The sequence below is a fragment of the Onychostoma macrolepis genome, chromosome 16 (genome assembly GCF_012432095.1).
Source record: "Onychostoma macrolepis isolate SWU-2019 chromosome 16, ASM1243209v1, whole genome shotgun sequence".
NCBI lineage: Eukaryota > Metazoa > Chordata > Actinopteri > Cypriniformes > Cyprinidae > Onychostoma > Onychostoma macrolepis.
In genome coordinates, this window is record NC_081170.1 from 13,523,751 (window position 1) to 13,545,302 (window position 21,552).

The following is a 21,552-nucleotide window of genomic DNA, read 5'->3' on the forward strand; positions in this document are numbered from 1 at the left end:
ATGTGTAATATTGTGTAATATTACATGTAAAAAATAATTAAACTGATTTGTATTTATTTTTTTGTTAAACCATGGTTGTCAATAGAATAAAACAGTGGGGAAAAAATTTTATATAAATGATTTGGTTAAAAAATATATATTTAAGTTAACTTTGACAGCCCTAAACAAATACATTTTGTCCAAAAAAAAAAAAAAAAAGAAAGAAAAAAATCTTCCATAGACCCCAGGGTATTACAGGGCCCTTAAGGGGAAATGGTCATAGAAAAAAATATGAGATGTGAGGGAAAATATATATATTTGTGTTTATTTGCTCACAAATGTTCAATCACAAAATTTTCTTTTTCCTTGACAAAATTAGTTTGCTTACAAAAATGTTGCATTCTCTGTGAGCAAATGCCAGATTTAGTGGAAACACCAAACTTTTGCAAGTGAACACAAGCTTTCTTGGAGAGTGAAAAACTTTTATATGCAAATGCGAAACAACTGAAATATATTTTTCCTCCCATCTCATATTTTGCCATTACCATGTTCCATTAGAGGCTCCATAGGGGAACCCCGAATCACAGTTTGAAAATACCATATAGCATATTACAGTAGTTTTCCACTAATACAACTTTAGATTGACAAGTAAACAACACCAAAATTTGCAACACCAAAATGTGTTATTAGTCTACAAGTGTGGTTTTTTAATATGTAGGTGTCATTGGCCTGCAGTACAGCATTACAACAAACTGTGTAGGTCCGTAAAGCCTACAGAGACAACTTGCATGTGAATTTATTAAAATGACATTTAGAAAACAAGGGTTTTTGTTCATCTATGCTTTGTCTTGGTTTAAATGTCTTGAAATTTTGCTTCACTGCATGTTTGTTTACTATTGCGTATTTTTTGTTTGTGTCTTCATGTTTGTTAGTTGACCTTATCTGGCCAGACCAGCTCTGTTGCAGTCTGTGATGACTCATCTGTGTCTCTTGAGTGCTTGAATGACAAGGAAGTCACTGCACGCATCATCTTTAGGGCCAGACTCTCCGACCTGCCAATAACATCTCTCCCTGATCTCCATGACATTGGTGTGAACAGCTTTATGCACCTTATTTAGTCCATTTCTGTACATGTAACATATCTGATATCTAATATGAGATGCATTTCACACTGACAATACACTGAATCATTAATGTTTGTTATTACTCCACATGATTTTCTTTCTAAATAAATGCATGTGCATATTTTTCAGATATGGCACTTAGCGAGGAGAGGTTGTTAAATGGCGTGAGGGAATTGATCCAAAGTGGGTCATACCGGTCCATCTTCCTCTATGACGGTTCTCTCGCTCTTTCTATTCCTCCCTCGTTTAGCTGCATGGATGGCTATAAGCAGCTCCCACAATCCACTGGGTGTGGTAGGTTGGCCTCTGTACCAGTTGGTTGTCTTAATGACAGACTGGCCTATGTACCATAAAGGAAAATGGCTTTCCAAATATGCACCTATAAAGTTTTCTGTAGCTGATGCATATTTTAGCTTACTGGCATAGAAATATAGTGTGCAAAATTGTATAAATGCACAAGGTAATATTTCAAACGGCATGCAATTTTTCCTCCGCCTCTGTTATTAATCTTCCTTCTGTATCTGTCAAACTTCTCCTCTTTTTCCACTCAACACCATCATTATCCGAGCTTAATCACTCTGCTCCTTGTGTGTTTGTGTTTTTATCCTCTCTCACATGCAGTAGTGTGTCCAGCTGGTTCTTTTTCTAGTGGTGGTGTATGTACTCCGTGTCCGCGTGATACTTTTCAGGCGGAAGAAGGGAAGGTCTTCTGTTCTCCCTGCCCCTCAGCAACATCCACTGTGGCCCAGGGAGCCTTCAGTGCTTCTCATTGTGAGTAAAGGCCAAACTAAAACAGCCCAGCCCAACACACAAACTCAATAATAGCAGGTGTAGATAGTTACAATTATACATGGCAGATCTGTCAAAATGTAGATAACAGGTTTCAGAGGAAAATGAGTGATTGCGATTTTTTTTTTTTTTTATCTTGTTTTCTATTTGTCCTCTCACTGTCTTGATGCTCTTTAGGTCTTACTGAGTGTCAGCAGAGTAAACTGAGTTGTACAAAGAAAGGGGAATTTCTGTCAGCCCAGAAGGACCCCATGTCTGGCAGATGGTTGTGTCTCTCTCCACAGGGGGAGCAACTTTCTTGGACATCTTCTGCTGCTCCAATGACAGTTGAAGAGTGCAAAAGTATGTGCTACAGTCAGTGTTAGGAAGGAACTAGTTAAAAATGTGTGCATTTTACATAGTGTGACAGTAGTTCATGTGTTTTCAAAGTAGTGGAACTTTTCAAGTAACAAACAACTTTTACAAACAATTATTATTTGATATTACCCTACCCATACACTGAGATCTTAATTGTTTTGTGTCAGATAAATTCTGCTCTGTTTGTAAAAGCAAATCATATGATGCTGATAGTTTTATATTCAGAAAAATATTGCCTTAAGGAAATGGGTAAATCTTTATCAGTATGAAAGGACAAACAATATATAAATTCATTTATGTATGTTCAGTATATCACTCTCTATGTGCCTGCAGTAATGGAAAAGTTTGAGGTGGTTGCCTCTTCCTCCCTCCTGCTGAAATCAGAGAGTGCTGAAATACTGAGCTCTGATTCTTCAATCCAGCCAAAGGAAACACATCTCAGGAAGTGTGTGCTTGGTGAGATACACTGTTAAATACATGCACTGCACCTGTACTTGAATTGGTCAGATGGACACTCACTCTTTATGACTAATGTCAGATCACATCCCTCTTTGTTAGACTGTGCCCTGGAAGATTCATGCCAATATGTGGCAATTTTCAGTGATGAAGAGAAAGTTTACTGTGAGCTGTACAGCACAAGTGTGGATAATGTTGAATGCAGGACCTCTGAACAAGTATGACCAAAATGCATGCATGCTTTTGCCCCATGTGAATTGTATACTGCACAGTGTATTTGTTAATTATTCCTATTTGTATGTCTTAAATTAAATTGTATGTAAAAACATACTAATGTATGTTTTATCGCATACAATATTACTATTTTATGTAATATTAATATTGTGAAGCTGAATGTTCTGCAGCCATTATTCCAGTCTTAAGTGTCACATGATTCTTCAGAAATCATTCTTATATGCTGATTTGGTGCTCATGAAACAATTCTTCTTATTATAATTTATGTATTATCTTAATATTGTCTAACTTTTTAACAGTTGTCTAAGGCTTGCTTGCAAAATTTCTTCAATCATCATCTCCTGACTTTATAATTTCAGCATTCATTTGTCCAAAATTTGACCAAGTACATATGTTTTAACAACCTCTTCAACATAAATCCTCATTTATCTTTATACAAGCTAATAAATATCAAATATTGCACATTTTCATTGGAGAAGTAAGACATTAATCATATTTAAGTGTTATATTTGGCACTGGGTCTTTTTTTGGTCTTAGCGACACTCACATTTCCTTTCCCAAAAGTGTGATGATTATTGCCAAAAAAAAAAAGAAAAAAAAGTCTTGTGGTTTTTTGGCGTTACAGAGCAAGGGGTTTCTGGGAAATGATGGTGCTGAGACATTCCAGACTCTCAACTGTATTCTGAAAATAAAAGGAGATGATCCCAATCTGATGGTGCTGAGAAAGAAAGGTAAGATCATCAGCTGGTAGTTAAATCCTAAATTTGGTTAGGTATTGTGAGTCACCTGGAACCCATGTTGGTTACACATTGCAATAAAGTGTGGTGATGCATTCTCTATTGAGACAAACTCAAACTCTCAATATTGGATGAATTTTTCTAGGAGGCAATAAGCATATGAAAATGAAATATAATCAACATACAATATGACAATTGAACTGTAGTCCCAAAGATTAAGTTGTGGTTTGTAAGTAATGATTTTAACAAAGTGGTCTAGTCATCCATGGACACAAGAATAAAGAAAATTCTAATAAAAACATTGCTAAGACATGTTCTGTTACGAGAGAAATATTTTTCCATGTGAAATAAATGACTTGATACTTTGAGACTCCTCTCAGGAACAGAGATTCCAGTTTCTAGTTATTTTTGGCGACCCAGAAACATTTAGATGCACTTGTGTGTCTTGGCCATTACTAAAAGAGAATATCTGTTCTTCTTCTTTTCTCCACCCTTCATCTTCTGACAAAAGGTCATGAATTCAGCACAGCAGGCCCGAAGAGTTTTGAGAGGCTGAGTTTCCGAAAGACCGGTTCTGGAGTGTATCGAACGCTTGTGTTTGATGCACGTGGAACCACTCTGGCAGACGTCCATCGCTTCTGCGTCAGCTCTTGCAGTCGTGAGAACTGCTGTGATGGCTTCATCCTTAACCAGAATGTCCTCGATGGAGGTCAGAGTCGCTCTCACTCATTACAAGCAGATGTAGCTCCTTTCCACTGCTATAAAACCAAATCAGTACAATACAAAACCAGAAGTGTCATGCTTATTCAAATTGGCCTGTGGCGACACATGTCTATACCTTTACTATGCCTTTTACTATATTATATTTTGTATTTATTTTATATATTATAATAATTTTTTTTTGTTTTTTAAATAGATGATCAATTAATAATTGTTAAATGGTTGTCGTGTTTTAGGCTCTATCATGTGTGGGCTCCTGAGTGCTCCTTCAGTGCTGCAGTGCAGTGAGGCAGACTGGGACATGGGGGGCGTGGCCTCCTCCAGCCGCATCTGTGGTGCTGGTGTCCAATACAGCAAACAACTGAAACGTTTCACTTTCAACTTTGGCGGACAGAACTTCACCATCAGTATGACTCCTTGTACACGTACACACTCCAGATTTCATAACACTTTCAAACTGTACACAAATGTGTTTAATTGTTGTTTAAAACTTGCACAACTCTGTTCAGCTGTTATTTGACCTTTATCAATTGTTTAGTTTCCAGTGGTTGTTCTTTATTGCTTCATTCTGGTGTGTTTTCCATCCTGGTACCCATTTTATAAACATAAAAATTTACAGAGTTTACTCTGTCTGATTGATTATGACTTGCTGAATCATTACCGATGTGCAGTGCTTGAGAATCTTAGCTTTCGTATCATTCAATTTTACATGATTGCAAATTCAATTGTATGTCTCATATATCAAGATTTATGATTTTATGGAATGATGGGCACTATAATGAAACATTTCTTGCAGCTGATGCAGCCTTACCGGCATCCAGCAAAAATAAAACTGGTTACCAGGAAACTCTCATCAGCTTCCAACGCATCTACCTCTGGAAAGGTTCGGACATTCTGCACACATCAGCTAAAGCGTTTTAAAAGCCTGTCATAAACAAAAGTATATATTTTGATGAATTATGATCTAACTTTTATTCTTGTATAATCTAATGGTTATAATTTATGTCTTCAGAGTCTGATATGAACACGCGTCCAAAAACTCCCTCTGCTTGCAGTGGATCACCTCTTGTAGAAGATTCCAAATTTGCACTTTCTGGTATGAATGACTGAAATGAGGCCAAACTAATTTTACATGCATATATATATATATATATATATATATATATATATTTACTAAAGCATTTTTGTGTTCTTGTGCTTAAAAATACCCTTATAATAAATTGTACTATTTTAAAATTGGTATTAAAAAAATCACATTTCTTTGGGGTTTTTTTCCTATAATAATCATTTATTTAGACTCAGTAAAAGAGACGTTTGGTGTTCTGGAGAACGGTGATGTTAAAGTCGACCCAGAGAGGCAACTTCCCAGTCAGCTTTACTGGATCTTTAAACACCGATACACTTTCCAGGAGGCACAGCTGTGGTGTCTGAAACGTAAGATGCAATAGCTTCTTGAGAAGCTATTTGCTTACACTTATATACTTAATAAATGTCTGTGTGGTCCAAGAATGTGTCACATTCTGATCTGTAAATATGGGATTTGGGTTTCAGGCTGCGAAGAAGAAGAATTCTGTCACATGTCTGATATTCGTGATGAAGCTCCTCTGTATTTCGCATGCGTACTGTATCCTGACACGCGTGTATGTGGGGCGTATGACAAACCCCTCAGGCAGGCATGCAGTTTAGTGATGACACAGAGTCTTCAGACTGCATACCAGAAGAAAGGTGAGTCGTTTATACACAAAAAGGTCATGCTTTCACTACAATTAACAAATATGGTCATTTTAATTATTTACTTCCACATGGATCTGACATAATGAAAACACTATAACTCAATACACCAAGTGATTTTGTTGTCATACCCCATTTCATCAGATAATCACATATACACTATACTATACTGTATATTATCTTTTCATATTTCCAAGCATTAGCTGTCTATTTTCAGAGACTTTTTTCTGTGATCGGACAGATGGGTTTTGCATTGCCTTATGCAGGATGCGTGACTGCGGTCTATGGTGAAGTCTGACGTCAGACTCTTACCACTTTCATTGTGACTGAGTCTGTCGTTTACTTTATTTGTTTTCAGATATGATCCTAGCAACTGAACATGGAATGCAGATGATTCAGATTTTGGTATTGCTGGAGCTTGATAGAGACATAAGGTGAAAGGGCAAAAGAAGACAATGATGATGGATAAATGACTAGTTTGAAGGTTTTTTTAATAATATAATTATTTTATGTTCGAAGAAAGAGAGATGTACATTTATTACGCAATTATCTTTACTTGACTTTCTACTGTTGCAATTGCAAACTTGAACCAGTATCATTATCTCCTGTATTTTGGAGTTCACTGGTCATTAGCAATAAAATGAAGCATGTCTAGTTCTCATTACACGTTTTTTGAGCTACTAGTAAGAGGAATTGTCTGGATGACTGGAGAACATTTCAATGAGGTGAAGTGGCAAAACTCCACCTCACCCATGTGGTGTGCAGACAGCGGTGAGCTCATGCTGTCTGCGGTACGTGGAAGCAAAGACTTAACACAATCTAATGCGACTTTCCTCAACACCACCTGTAAAATCCACTATCTTGACATTGTCTAGCTGGCACGGTTGACGGTGACGTTCTGACATTTGACTTCTGCTAAATGCTTCTGCTTCCGTCAAAGAAGTGTCAAACTTATCTGTTAACATCGTAGAAATGGTAGCTTCATTACCCTGTTTAATGTCCCTCTAAGTGTGAAATCTTACAGAAAGCTACATTCTAAGTTAGACGACTCTAACTTAAAGGCACCATGGTGTCAGGTTTTGTATTAGTTTCTATTAGTTTTTATGCCATCCATATGCTATACTGTCCTCCTAAATTTCAACTTTTTTCACTTTTAACGGATATAATAATCCAAAATTTACAAGAAAAGGGAAATTGTCAAGTGATTTCAAGGGGACTATAAATGTCCGTTACTGTGGACATGGTTTATCATTATTTACAAAATATGTAAATCTACATTTCTTTCTTTTAAAAAATTTGAATTTGATTTTGAAATTCGATACCATTCATCACCATTTCAACATTATCCACTGTTTCACATTTGGACTGTTCCTCTAGGTGTCAGAATTAGTTTCCCCTGAAAGAAAAGCACGTGGGTGAGACTGTCTGTATAATTGTGGTTTATGCATGATGTTCATTGTTAGCCTTTAAATTGGAAATGGAAAAGTAGTGTTATGTAAGATTTGGTAAAGTGAGTGAGTGACCACACCATATTGTGGTTATTCTGGATGTCTGTCTAAACTGCAGAACAGCTCTAGGATTTAAATCATGTGGAATCACAAGTAATTTATTCGAACAGAAGTAGTGAGACGGAGTGTCTCTCAGATTCCTCTCCATAGCAAAGACTTTGTCCACTCTTTAGCTCCTTAGCTTTTCTCTAAAAAGGACTATTCATTGTGGACTATGTAAGATTTTTGTTTAGGACAAGCCTCGTTTAAGATGCTTATATGCTTATATTAAAAAAAGTTAATTAAAACTTGAAATTTAATTCTCAATGAAAAAAAAAATACTGCAGTGTGTTGGATTATAGAACCATTAAAAAGTTTATGTTTGTTTTATGTTGTTGAAAGAAGTCTCATATGCTCACCAAGACTGCATTTATTTGATCAAAAATACAGTTAAAAATAGTACAATTGTGAAATATTACAATCGTGTCACATTATTATTATCAGTGTTGAGCTGCTTAATATTTTTGTGGATACTATTATACTTTTTTTTCCTTTTTTCTTTTTTTAAGAATTAAAAAAATGTGTTTAGTGACATTTTTGATCAATTTAATGCATTCTTGCAAAATATTATTTATTTATTTCAAAAAGAAAAGAAAAATGTCTTACTCCCAACATACTTTTGAACGATTTAAAATGGTAAAACAGGAATATTTGGATTTGATAGTCCTATCGTGTGTACGGTGATTTTCAGTCATAATAGGGGATCACAGGGGCTTGAATGTTTCATGGCCTATAAAGTAATCCACAACAAAAAGATGTGATCATAAACTCTTAACATGTGGTCCATCTGCTGTAGATGTTTAAGGGTGGAAAATAATGCTACCTTTGTGGAAATCTGCCGTAAGGGGTTTCTCAATGCTGTAAAAGAGTTTCCAGTTCTTTTGACCCAGCATTTTATCTTAGCTTGTACTGAGGGAAACAAAGAGCCTTTCATAATTAGCGAACAGTATGTTTTTGCCCTGAAAACAACACTTGGAACTTTCTATGTGTATAAATATTCCAATGTCAAAGAATACTCTTTTTACCAATCTATTCTGCCAAAGTGCTTTTAATCAAGTTCGATTTTACAGTCATGCATATTATCACTTTCTTGTTCTTGTGCAGTTTCTCTGTCAGGAAGTGTGAAGAGCTTTTACAGCCGTGTTGCTTTTAAGAAGATGGTGTCCTACTCTGTACGCAGTCGAGTCAGTCTGTCCAGTAAATCTATCACAGAAGGGTGAGGGGAAAGCCAACAAACTTGTTTTTCCATCTCAGTTTATTTGTTTCCTTCATGAGTAATGCTGTTTGAATTTTTCGAGCAGGTTTTTTGAGTGTGAGAGGCGATGTGATGAAGATCCATGCTGCCGTGGCATAGGATATGTCCAAGATTCAGGAGTACCTGGTACAAAAGAACCTTTACACTCAGACGAGTCTCAAAATACACAGCTTATTCACTCAGAACATATGTGATGTGTCTAAGCTGAGGTATAAAACCACTCACAGTTGCTCTCTGCTTTGTTTTTGTACAGGATCAGATGTGTTGTGTCTAACTCTGAATAGTCTGGGTATCCAGACGTGTGGTGAGAACGACAACACTAACTGGAGGATTCAGGACTGCTCCCCATCCAAAGTGCAGACTGAAGTCTATCCCTTTGGCTGGTATGAAAAGCCAGGTATATCTGAAATCCATGTGCCTGTTTTAATAAATTGAGAATTCCCGTGACTTGTTGAAGTAAATGACTTCATGAAAAGATTTTACCATCAGCTTTGTATGTCTGTAGTAAACCAATGGATAAAGAATCCCAGAATGTGCCCACCATTTAGTCTCCGCTCTCCATCAAAGAATGGTAAGAGACTCCTAAATGAATAATTACTTACTGTTTTCTAGCATTGTATTATTTTTATTAATGTATTTATAATTTAATTCAGTAATCTATGTAATTTCCACACGTCTTTCTTGATTTCATTGTTTATTTGCAAGCAGCTGATTTGAAGAGCTGGAAGCAGTTGGATGCCGTCTCTGTCAAGGTGGATTTGTCTGTGTCAGCTTTTGACATTGTCCACATAAGCAGAGATATAGCAGAGGATCTGAATGAAGTCAGGGAGTGGTGTCTGTCTGGTAACATTTCTCACTTTTTTTTGTTTTGTTTCCTGAGAACTTTTACAGGAAGCTGATGTGATAGAGGCACATGTTACTTGCTACACATGTTGCAACATAGTTTACTTTTGATCTGAATAAATATTATTTCTTATGCTCACAAAGGCTGCATTTATTTGATGAAAAATACAGTAAAAGCAGTAATATTTTGAAATATTATCACAATTTATAGTGTATGTTCTATTTGAATATATTTTAAAATATAATTCATTGCTATGATGGCGAGGCTGAATTAACACACACACACACATTATATATATATATATAATGTATTGAATTTTAATGTAATGGTAATAATCAGAAATTTTTTTTTTTGGCAATTTACAAGTACGGTTGTATGTGGTTATCTTTGTCTTCTCATAACTTTCTTGTATTCTGTAGCCTGTGAGGAAAGTGAGTCCTGTTCAGCTGTGTCTATCGATAGCAGAGAGTCAGCCATGAGATGTGTGATGTATCCAGACACACACACCTGCCTTCCTACAACCAGCGGCCCACGCTGCTTCCTAGTCATCAAAGAGCCTGCTCAATCTGTTTACGTCAGGACAGGTGGCACCTTAAAACAATACATTCTTCAATTTATGTCAGAGAGTGTCAACCAGTTCAGGTTGTTTCTGATTTCATCCACCCCAACAACAGAGATGTTAAACATTTCTTTATAGGTTTACAGCCAGACTTGACTTCTGTTTCCATCCCTGATCATGGCACGCTTCTCGGGGAGAGTGAGGTGAAACCCATAACTGGCTCAGATAGCAAGCGTATGACCTACTTCCTGGGTGTCCCTTATGCTCGTCCACCAATCGGAGAGCTCCGTTTCAGCCCTCCAAAGCCAGCTGACTGGACCGGTACCTGGAACGCCACGTTTTCTCGGTGCGTTTGATTGCAGATTGTAAAAGTATAAATGTATGTTCTCAAAAATGAACGTATTTATACCAGTCACTTTTCTTGAGTGAGATCTGATTTGCTTGATCAAAACTGTTTTAGATCCAGCTGTCTTCAGCCTGGCGATCCCACTGACTCCACCTCCAGCGAAGACTGTCTGTACCTCAATGTGTTTGTTGTTAGTAGTGTGGTAAGACTCACATGATATACTTATGAGCTCATACATGAATAAATTCATATATAGGTATACAAGTAGAGTACTATTCAGAAATTTGCAGTCAGTAAGTTCATAAAAAATAATACATAATATACTCATTTAATTATTTTTTCTCATTTAGTGTCTTATTGGAACTCACTGTATATCATGTATGTTAAAACTGCTTTCATAAACCACTGTATCTGCCGACTGTGGTGAGAATGCTGTTATTGGTATTCATAGTACAATTTTTCTGTTTTGTCACAGGGAAAGAATGCTTCAGTTCTGGTGTTCTTCCACAACTCTGGATCGGGTCTCTTAGATGGCTCTTACCTCGCTGCTGTTGGCAACATAATAGTAGTGACAGCCAGTTTCAGGGTGGCTGCTTTCGGTTTCTTAAGTACAGGTAAACAAACACACACATATACATGAAAGTGTTCATATATGCATCTTGATAATATTCCAAGACTCTAGCCAGCCCCACAGATGTTTTCTAATTTAAATATATTTCAAATGTAATGGCAAAGCTAAACTTTCTGTAGCCATTATTCCAGTCTTCAGCATCATATAATCCTTCAGAAATCATTCTAATATGCTGTTTTGATGCCAAAGGAACAATTTTCGTTGTCAAAGCTGAAAACAGTTGAGCTGTTTAATGTTTTTGTGGAAACTGTGAAACATTTTTAGAAATAGAAATAGAAAGTTCAAAGTTCACCTTGAAAACAATTAAATGCACCCCTGCTGAATAAAAGTATTAATTTATTTATAAGAAAATAAACATTTCAATGTACATCCATTGGATAATAAACATGGGTTCTGGGTTCTCGAACTGTAAAGACTGAAAACCCTTGGCATAGAGCCACATATAATATAGAATGTAGTACATAATAGAGTCTTCACTATTATGAGCCCTGAATAAAATCTTCTTTAGCAGGGGTCACCACACTCGGTCCTGGAGGGCCGGTGTCCTGCGGAGTTTAGCTCTAAATTGCCTCAACACACCTGCCTTGAAGTTTCAAGTAATAAAGACCTTATGTGTTTGATTAGGGTTGGAGCTAAACTCTGCAGGACACTGGCCCACCAGGAACAAGTTCGGTGACCCCTGTCCGAATTTCCATGCATCAAAAATGAAAATGCCTCCCTAGACACTTTATGTTGAAAAGTCCTGAAAATACTTTAAGGAATGAATCTCAATGTTATGAAGACAGTTTTATTATATATCCTACACTGGAATTATACTGTGTCCTGGAAGCTCTGTTAGGTTAGAAATGATGTATTGCAAAAACTGGATAATTTATTCCATAAAATGGAATTCCAAAAAAAATGGAGTGGATATGGTTATGGAATATGGTTACGTAATGTCCATGTGAGAAGTTCCATTCCGCACAGTGGTTGTGAAAATATTCAGATTCTTTTCCCCTTTGCCACCCTTGGCTGAGTAAGTTTGAAAAGGAGGCCTAACTGGTGCCTTTGAGTGGTCTGCCAGGATGAGCTTTCATTGTCCAGCCAAAAACAACAAGCAGTGAAAGCTGTGCAGAAGCCTGATTGGCTTCCTTAAGTTTCTTGAACTGTTTGTGACCGTGGTATTTCCCAGCCAAACCCCTGTGGAGCTGGGAATATTTTATTAAACATTTAAAAGATTATTATTATTATTATTATTATTATTATTATTATTGTATAATGGATCGACTTTCACATGCTGGTTATAACGAAAAGGTAATTTTTCAGTCATTTATTGCAAATCTTCTTGCGTCATAGTTTTAATCTGTGTGTGGAAAACACATTTGGATGTGCCTGATGAATTGAACTCTATTGACTCTGTGTAGGTTCCAGTGCTCTGCCGGGGAATTTTGGGTTGCAGGACCAGGCAGCTGCTCTGGGCTGGGTTCAGAAGAACATTGCTCTGTTTGGAGGAGACCCCACCAAAATCACAGTGGGAGCAGAGAGAAACGGAGCCGACATTGCGAGTCTTCATCTCACCTCAACGTCAACTTCATCACTTTTCCGCCGTGCTTTATTAATGGTAAGAACAGAACTCTGAGGTCCAACTGCCGGTTACACGACAAACACTGTTTTATGTGACTAAAGTCTAATGTCTGAGGTCACATTTACAGTAAAATCAACCTTCTCCAGTCCAAAAAATAATGATGCAAGGTTGCACAACCATCTTAAAACATTCATACTCAAAGCTTCATAAGCTCAAATTTAAATAAACACGTGCTTGAGGAACTTTCATTTTTCTCTGTCAAAAAGTCTCTCTCTTTTTCAGTCCAGACACAACAATGCCTTTAGATATCCCCCTCTCAGCTTTTGAGCTCCTGGAATGAATCAGATGTGATCTATCAAGGCACCTCCTCATAGTTGTCTTCCACAGTGGCCAAACTGTCAAGCTGGTGGTTTTGCGTCATGTAGACAGACCTCCACCTCTTCTTCAAACTAAACTTCTTTTTCTCTGGCTTCTCTTGCTGTCCCAGCAAAGACAGGTAGGAAGAGACACTGTTCTGAACCCCGTAGCTGACCGCTGAAGGGCTTGTGCTCTGGTGGACGAGCTCCGAGCTGAGCGAGAAAAAATGCATTAGTGTTATAGATGTTGTCTGAAAGGATTTACAGTATTTAAAATGCTTCTATGTTCACATGATAATACTTATCAGATAAATGAATTTCAGTTTTAGTTGAGAAACAATAAGGAAAATTGTAAGATATACATTACCATTCAAAAGTTTGGGATCAAACGTTTTTGAAAAAAGAAATTGAAATTGAAAAAAGTTAGCTTTACTGAATAAAAATATTAATTTATTTTTTCAAAAACGTTTGATCCCAAACTTTTGTACATTTAATAAATAAATAAATACTAACTTACTTTTATTAATTAAAAAATATTAAGTAGCACACCTGTTTTCCAGATAAGAAAAATAATTTCTTTAGCACCAAATCAGCATATTAGAATTATTTCTGAAGGATCATGTGACACTAAAGACTGGGGTAAAGGATGCCAAAAATTCACCTTTGCCATGACAGTAATAAATTAATAAAAAATGTTTTTTTAAATATATAGAAATAGAAAACATTTTTATAATTTTTTTTTTAGTCATTTTCACAATTGAACTATTTCTACTGTACTTTTGGTTTAAAAAATGTGACCTCGGTGAGCATAGCAGACTTCTTTTAAAAACATTAAAACATTACTGACCTCAAACTTTTGAGCGGTAGTGGTTAAGGGACAAAATTTAAGCAGCTTTTATTGATCTTATTACCTGTTCGCTGCTCTCCAGTCAAAAGATAATTTTCTCCCTTCAGGTGTTTTCGTGAGCTCACTCAGAGGGGTTTCACAGGCGATCAAACATGGGCCAGTTAGAACACAGCACAGTCCGTCTGCTATACCTAAACCAGAGCGAGAGGGAAAATCTGCATCAAATTGGCCATCTTTTACACTAAAACTGGTTGTTGTTTTTTTGGTGTAGTATTTGATTTACCAGAGTAGTAGTTCACCAGATCTTCCAGACACTGAAATGTGAGGCGTGGAGAGATGTAGTACCAGTTGTTAGGCATTCTAACTATTCGATAATGCTTAATAGTTCTGTGGCGCACAGATAAGGTGTACGAACCTAGAAAAATACAAGCAATATGGTTGTTATATCAGCCTTATTATTGAACAAGCCAAAATATTTTATAGAAGATCCTTTGGATTGGTCTGTTTATAAAACCCTGTCTGTCTTCCAGAATAAGCTGAAACATGGACCAGGGCCCGTATTCTTAAAGATTCTAAGAATCCTTTTAGAGAGCTCCTAATTTAGCTTAAAAATTTCTAACTAGGAGTCTTAGCTTAAAAGTGATTCAGGACCAATCTGAGAGTAACTCTGAGCGAGGAAAACACAAAAACTTTTATCTTAGTGAGGAGGCGAGGCGAGGCTGACCCCGTTGCTAGCTATGACACAGTCTTTTGAAGACTGTGATCGGTTAGTTGTCCAAGAAGGAAATAAAAGAGCACTTTTAAGAGTAGGGTTTATTAAGCCTTCACTTTGAAATTACAGGCGTAATTTTTCCTGCTTTACCGTACTCTCTCTCTCTCTCTCTCTCTCTCTCTTTCTTTCTCTCTTTCTCTCTCTCTCTCTCACACACACACACACATTATATATGTATTTATATTCTTTATTTTTTATTTACCATGCTGTCATACTTAACATATTTTATAGGAAATGAACAGCGACACAATGCGGTTCTGAAAGTGCTGTAACAGACCCAAATCATCGCTGCTACAGAGTTGCATTTTTCCAGTTGCCAAATATGTTAATGTAGTGATTACGTCCATTTCTGGCACTATGGCATTTCTGCGCGGTGTCTGAGATTTTAGCGTGTCTCAAATAAGATCGGTCTCAAACATGATTCCTGCACGATCTAATGTGTAGCGTCTTATTAACTCACTGTCATGCATTGTGTGCAACACATCTCTTCTCCCTCTTCATGTTTAGTCCATTTTCTCCACTGCTAAAGAAACTCTTAAGCCTCTTAAAAGTCCTCGTTTGTACTCCTAACAATTTTGAACCTTAAGACCTCTTTTAAGGGTTAAGATGCTTTCTGAATTACTTTTTTCTTTACTAGGATCTTTTCTTTAATTTTAAGAGGAAACACCCACATTTCTAAGAATTTTCTTAGAATATTGTTACTAGGAGCAGCTCTTAGCGCTAAGATTTTTCATGAATACGGGCCCAGATCTTTTAATGTGTGAGACTAGACTAGGATATTATGTTCATCTTAAATATATATTCTGACCATTTGTGCTCGCTCTGATCAAGAACGACCCCACTCGGTTTCCTGGGAGTTGAAGCAGTTCCTCAGCTTTTGGTCTGGTCACAGTTTCAAACAGCCAACTGCGACAGTCAAGAATGTTTCCAATAGCATTAGTGGAACATTAAACAGCTAGTGGAAGCTAAATGACAAGAAGCTAGTATAGTTGGCAATTCAGAACCTACCCATGGTAGACTTTTGTGGCATGACAGTGCGGTATATAGTTCACTTCCTTCGTGTTGACTGAGCAGACCTTCCACCAGTACCCTTCTCTGAAAGAAAGTGAGACTTGTAAAAAATGTATGTAGACAGTTCCTTGTCATTTGTAATTTAAAGGTTTATAATGCTAAAAAAAAAATTAAAAAAAATATTCCTATTCAGTGAAAAACAGTTAAACAGCAGGAGGTAGTCTAGTGTTAAAGTTAACACTGGCTTTAAGGTTTTGTGGTCAGTTGTGCATTGCCCAACAACTGTCAGTGTTATTGATGTAAAATATAGCTAACTTCAAACATACAAACTCTGAACTGTTTTTTAAAACTTAAAAAATCTTTAAGAAGCACAGCTGTTTTCAACATTAATAATTATGACTGTTTCTTAAGCACCAAATCAGCATATTAGAATGGTTTCCAGAATAACTGGAGTAATGACTGCTGAAAACTCAGCTCTGAAAAATATATTTGCAAAATAAAAAAAAATGGTATTTTACAATGTTTTTGATCACATAAATTGTGAGCATGAAAGACTTGCCAAAAACAAAACAAAAATAAAAACACATTTTTGGATTGCATATGGTATGTGTTTGCATAGCTGAACTTATGTTTCCGTTAGCATATCTTGCGTAATAATCTTGGGAAGTGTGTTAAGAGACAGATTTTACTGTTAGCATACAGGCAAAAGAAGCATATGATAACAATACTTACTCAGACACTATTTTCAGCCAATCTCCCATTCGAAATATGGGCTCGCAGATATCAGGAGGAGGATAGTTATCCAAAACTAATGCCATGTCATTCTCTTCCACTGTAAAACAGAAAATATTGCATTTGCATTGATTTTCATAATGTTTGTTTGTTACTTGTTTTTTAAAAAAGTTTTTTAGCTGATACAAAATGAAACAAACCTGTATTTTTGAGCATTTGTGTTAGGAAGTCATTTAGTATTACTCATTTGTTTTTATGTTGCAGTGCTAGGAAGTACTTCGAATATGCTACTTCAGCCGTTTTTTAAGTAAAAAATGATGACTAAACAGAAAAACAAACTTCCTTGATTGTTACTATTCAGTCCTGGTTGTGTTGACAGCTAATTCTTGTGTAATTCACACTTGTGTCCAATTCTAGAGACTAATTATTTTTTTAGGTCATACTCAAACTTTGTTTTTGCCAGAATAGAGGAGTTCAGCTTATTGAATATTATTTCATTTCAAGGACAGACCACAGCTTACGCCGCACATTCTGCCTAGAGAGAGAACCGATATATATATATATATATATATATGCCTATGTATTAATACAGTTTGAGTCTCTTCACACACCACAACATCTGTAAATGATTGAAACGACGTGGCATCAGCTTACAATAACTGGGAGCATCACTTGAAACCAGTCACTCAAACAGTGCTCAGCATTACCGTACCTCTTGATGGAAGGTCTTCATTAGTACGAGTTTCTCTGAAATCCTCCAGGGCTCTTTGGCTTGTCAGAGTGCCTCCCATTGTCAGTCTCCCACGGCGAGTCCTACAAATGTATCACACCCAATCAGCCATCAGATGCCTGTCCCGACCGAGACTATCTCCCCTTCTTATAGATTCTGCTATTGTTCTGTTGTGCAACTTCCCACTGATAAGAGTTTAAGGGCATGGCCTGAGTAAACGGGGAAGCTGTATCACCACACTTTCCACTACACAAATAAGCAAAAATAGGAAGTGTTGAAATGAAACAGCTTTATAATCGCATGCAAATTCATTCACATATGCTCTATATATGGAAATAATGCCCCACTTCTGGTAAATAGGTGTATAAATAGCAGTGGTATGCAAAGAAAACTACTCACGGTTTCATGATTTTCTGTTTTGACACATGTTTTAGTCTAAACCATAATAGATTAATCTAAAATGTGTTTATGTCTCATTGACATTTGAGTCTGACTGGAAAAGTGCTCTAAATTCTCTCTCAGTTCTCAAACTGATTAACAAATGTCTTTAAAGTAAAACAAAAAACCCATAATTAATGACGTCTAGATGAAAATAGTTTTTCATGGTTGATGACTAAAGATCCAGATACCTTTTTAGTGGTCACATCTAGTGCTAAACAATGCTGTTGTTTGCTTATAGGGTGGATCGGTGTTTTCTCCAGCTGTTGTAATGAGTACATCTAAAGCCCAGGCTCAAACTGCATCTCTGGCTAGAGAACTTGGCTGCTCGGCCTCTGATACTTCACAGCTGCTGATCTGCCTAAGGAGTAAACCGGCTCAGAGCATCAACGCTGCCCAGACCAAGGTACATTGGGTTGCTTTTGTGAAGCAAATGCACAAAACAGTTGTTTAACATCCTCTGGGTGTTTTTGTTTGTGTGTAGTTGTTAGCAGTGAGTGGTCCTCTGCAGGCCTGGTCACCGGTGGTTGATGGAACTGTAGTTCGGGAAAAGCCTTCTGTGGTCCTTCGGTCCGGACACTTCCACAAAGTTGAATTACTTCTAGGGTCATCCATTGAAGACGGCCTCATCAGCAGAGCCAAGAACATTAAGGTCAGGACACAAATGTATCAGACTGAGAAATGTGCGAGAGGAAATTAATGGAATTAAAGCCAGGTGTGGTTAGCTAAAAATGTAACTAGTTATTCAGGTGGCTCAAATTTTCTTATTCGTTTTTGTGTTTCTTTTATTTGAGAAGAATTTCGAGCAGCTTCAGGGAAGGGCTGACAGTAAGACGGCGTTTTACGCAGCCCTGTCTAACTCTTTGGGTGGAGATGATGCTAATGCTTTCGTGAAGGAGGCCGCAACCTGGTTCTACTCTTTACAGCACTCCCCCACACCCTCAGGATACAATGTGTTCTCTCGCGCTCTAGAAAATGCTACAAGGTAAGAGGTGGAAGGTCATGCAGAAAAAGTTTTCATTATAAGAATGTTGCATAGAAAGCATGTACTTCCCAGTTACCAAAGTTACACAACCATTCAAAAGTGGTCTAAAATGTATTTATTTATTTATTGAAAGAAATTAAAACTTTTTTCAGCAATGATGCATTAAAGAGGTTACAATTAAACATTGTTACAAGATTTCTAGATATTCTAACAATGTTTTATTTATATAATAAAACGTATAATATATATATATATATATATATATATATATATATATTATAATTATAATTATTTTTATTTTTTTTAAAGCTATTCTTTAGAACTTTCTATTCATCAAAAAATGTATGACAGTTTCCACAACAAAACAAAAAAGGTAGCTCAACTGTTTTCAACACTGATAATGAGAAGAAATGTACTTTTAATCACCAGATCAGCATGTTAGAATATAGTCTCACTGAAGACTTGAGGAATAGCTGCTTAACATTAAGCTTTGCCATTACAGGAATAAATAACATTTTGAAAATATATTAAAGTAGAGAATAGTTATTTTGAATAGTTATAATTCACAATATTACGGTTTTACTGTATTTTTAAAAAAAAATCAAATTAATCCAGTTTTGGTAAGTGAAAAGCTTTTTTAAAAAACATTATAGGGTTAATTTTACTGCACTCCCCAAGTGGCCAAAATTATTTGTTTGAGAAGTAAAACGTTTCCCGGTTCATGCCACGTGAATGATTGCAATGGTAAAAAGACAGTTTTAATCTAATTTAAAAGCCTCTGATCAGCGTTTTGTTTTTAAAGCTTAGTTGCAACTCTTTAGTTGGATGCCAAAATGAACAATAGATTTTCTCTTTCAGTGTGATCACAGCTGCCCAAGTGAACGATTATGTTTGTTCAGACCCTTGAAAAAAACGTTAAGTGGTCTGGAATGCCAAGGAATCCAGAGCTGAAATAATTTTGAGCCTTAGGGCAGGACTCTGCGCTTGAACCGCGCTTGTCTTGCATTCACTGAGGGTGTGGAGGCTGCTATGTTTGTGGCAAAGAGGAAGGAAATGGTATATATAGGTCTCTGACTGAAATATACTCAAGTGTGAGTTTAAAACAGTCCTAGTAAGAACTGTCACTCATCACTAATCTGAGAACAGTTTCATGACACTTTAGCAATGAAGGTTTTATACTGGATGAGGATAGGTAATATTGAAACAAAAAAATATGTAAAAATAAAAAACTGTACAAAAATAGTCTGTGGCACTTCTAATGATGCTATAATGGTAATTTGATACTTGATGCGTGGCGGATGCATTCTTCTTGAGCTCAGTTTGTCAAACATTATTCTGAATTTTATTCAAGTGTGTCTGGAAAATATGAGTTCAGCAGGCTAGCATTGTACAAGAGTTCATTTAACAAAAAGCTCAGTCTTTTCCCTCTGATTTATTGCTGTTTGTAATTACCAGATCGTATCTTCAAAGACTACATTGTTCACTTTTGGAAACATAGCCAAAATATTTTAAACGGAGAAAGAAATGCTGAGTAGAATTACATTTCTGCTACAGTAAGGGTCAAATAAAACAAAATGACGATTTAATTTCTACAATGACACTGGTTTTAAACATGCTAATGGCTATAGAATTCAATACTATTTGTTCATTTGGTCACAATACTTTAAGCTCATTTTTGAAAAGCAATTTCACATTTTCTTTTGGACTTCTGTGTCCTGAAATTCCTGCTTCTTTCTCTGAATTGTCAGTAGCTGTGAAAGCAGTTCAGAAGGAGGACAAGCTAGCTGCCCACATAATCACTAGTGTCAGATATAGTACAGACCAAACCTGACCAACACACCCCACTGACCTGCTGCACACACAGCAGCATAGCAACACAAACAGGAAAGAGACTAAAGAACATATAGAATCTGATAAAACCAAGTTTAATCCGGCATCATCTCCTGATCCTCTTTTCACCTTCTTTTCATTTTCTTTTGTTTCAACACTGTGGCATATATACTGTACAATGTCAAAATAATACATTTTTACAAGAAAATACTACTTCATTCTTTACATTGTTTAATTTCACACTGTTTAACGCAATGCGTTGCTTGCCATTACTTGTGAAATTTACTTGAAATTTCTAAGTGAATAGTGTTTTTGCAAAAATATTCTGGCGTTTAGTGAATGTTTATTGCATTTTTTTTTTTAAATGACTATGTGCACTATCTGTATACGAGTTATGGACAGATCACTTACTTTGAACTTTGGTTTATCAAGCTTCTTTCTATTTTACCACCTGCAGTATTGTGGTGGATATCAGTAAAAAGGGTAAAAGTAGATTTTGATTCATAAAAATGAGCTTTTAGTTAAAGTAGCTTGGTTTGTCAACGTTATATCACTTAATGAAATACATGGTTATAAGTTATAATGGTTATAATGCATGAATATGCCATCCTGTTATACCTGAAACTGGCAACTGCAGAATTCCACAAAAAGGAAACAATTAAACAATGTTAAATGAACCATAATGTGATGATAAATCCTAAAATGCAGGTGTAGCTGCCTGTACCTTGCCATGCATGCATCCAAATAATGGCCATTTACTGTATTTCTACAGAGATCTCTTCATCATCTGTCCAGCTGTGGACATGGCTGAATTCTGGGCAGCCAACACACGATCCAGTGTTCACATGTACCACCTTCCTGAGGATGCTGCGTACAACAGGTGCCTTTCATTCTATACACTTAATATCATACTTGCTTGATTTCACAGATCTTATGGTACCACTTGTAATAAAATCTGTCACATTCAAGAAGAATCTC

At 36.4% G+C, this 21,552-nt stretch overlaps 2 protein-coding genes and 1 long non-coding RNA gene across 4 annotated transcripts in view; 1 reads left to right on the forward strand and 2 right to left on the reverse strand.

Moving 5' to 3' along the window:
* tg (thyroglobulin) overlaps positions 1 to 21,552 on the forward strand; it is a 32,033-nt gene that overhangs the window by 9,019 nt on the left and 1,462 nt on the right. The window contains exons 19-45 of one of the 2 annotated variants that reach the window (XM_058747429.1): positions 912 to 1,068; positions 1,233 to 1,397; positions 1,725 to 1,874; positions 2,070 to 2,234; positions 2,583 to 2,705; positions 2,808 to 2,923; positions 3,565 to 3,670; positions 4,188 to 4,385; positions 4,633 to 4,803; positions 5,193 to 5,279; positions 5,409 to 5,492; positions 5,693 to 5,830; positions 5,948 to 6,121; positions 8,779 to 8,890; positions 8,976 to 9,055; positions 9,183 to 9,326; positions 9,435 to 9,500; positions 9,635 to 9,772; positions 10,193 to 10,357; positions 10,471 to 10,678; positions 10,793 to 10,880; positions 11,154 to 11,292; positions 12,713 to 12,909; positions 18,001 to 18,165; positions 18,244 to 18,411; positions 18,557 to 18,744; positions 21,347 to 21,454. In XM_058747429.1, coding sequence (XP_058603412.1) covers positions 912 to 1,068; positions 1,233 to 1,397; positions 1,725 to 1,874; positions 2,070 to 2,234; positions 2,583 to 2,705; positions 2,808 to 2,923; positions 3,565 to 3,670; positions 4,188 to 4,385; positions 4,633 to 4,803; positions 5,193 to 5,279; positions 5,409 to 5,492; positions 5,693 to 5,830; positions 5,948 to 6,121; positions 8,779 to 8,890; positions 8,976 to 9,055; positions 9,183 to 9,326; positions 9,435 to 9,500; positions 9,635 to 9,772; positions 10,193 to 10,357; positions 10,471 to 10,678; positions 10,793 to 10,880; positions 11,154 to 11,292; positions 12,713 to 12,909; positions 18,001 to 18,165; positions 18,244 to 18,411; positions 18,557 to 18,744; positions 21,347 to 21,454 — 3,800 coding nt within the window. The remainder of the gene's footprint in view (positions 1 to 911; positions 1,069 to 1,232; positions 1,398 to 1,724; positions 1,875 to 2,069; positions 2,235 to 2,582; positions 2,706 to 2,807; positions 2,924 to 3,564; positions 3,671 to 4,187; positions 4,386 to 4,632; positions 4,804 to 5,192; positions 5,280 to 5,408; positions 5,493 to 5,692; positions 5,831 to 5,947; positions 6,122 to 8,778; positions 8,891 to 8,975; positions 9,056 to 9,182; positions 9,327 to 9,434; positions 9,501 to 9,634; positions 9,773 to 10,192; positions 10,358 to 10,470; positions 10,679 to 10,792; positions 10,881 to 11,153; positions 11,293 to 12,712; positions 12,910 to 18,000; positions 18,166 to 18,243; positions 18,412 to 18,556; positions 18,745 to 21,346; positions 21,455 to 21,552) is intronic. The other variant, XM_058747430.1, reaches the window with a different exon arrangement.
* LOC131522146 (uncharacterized) lies at positions 11,629 to 12,840 on the reverse strand. The gene is made up of 2 exons (XR_009266454.1): positions 11,987 to 12,840; positions 11,629 to 11,854 (listed from the first exon to the last, which is right to left on the reverse strand). It is a non-coding gene; the product is annotated as an uncharacterized LOC131522146 (long non-coding RNA).
* LOC131522145 (src-like-adapter) lies at positions 12,931 to 18,052 on the reverse strand. The gene is made up of 8 exons (XM_058747431.1): positions 17,951 to 18,052; positions 17,304 to 17,404; positions 16,592 to 16,691; positions 15,857 to 15,943; positions 15,657 to 15,754; positions 14,360 to 14,491; positions 14,141 to 14,267; positions 12,931 to 13,442 (listed from the first exon to the last, which is right to left on the reverse strand). The coding sequence occupies exons 2-8, from the start codon at positions 17,380 to 17,382 to the stop codon at positions 13,229 to 13,231; spliced, it is 837 nt and encodes a 278-aa protein (XP_058603414.1). The 5' UTR covers positions 17,383 to 17,404; positions 17,951 to 18,052; the 3' UTR covers positions 12,931 to 13,228.

Coding starts and splice junctions, on each gene's coding strand:
- LOC131522145 (XM_058747431.1), bottom strand. CDS start 17,382: ATGGGAGGCACTCTGACAAGCCAAAGAGCCCTGGAGGATTTCAGAGAA. Junction 15,755..15,856: donor GCCACAAAAGTCTACCATGG/GTAGGTTCTGAA, acceptor TGACTGTCGCAG/TTGGCTGTTTGAAACTGTGA. Junction 13,443..14,140: donor GACTGGAGAGCAGCGAACAG/GTAATAAGATCA, acceptor TTTCTCGCTCAG/CTCGGAGCTCGTCCACCAGA.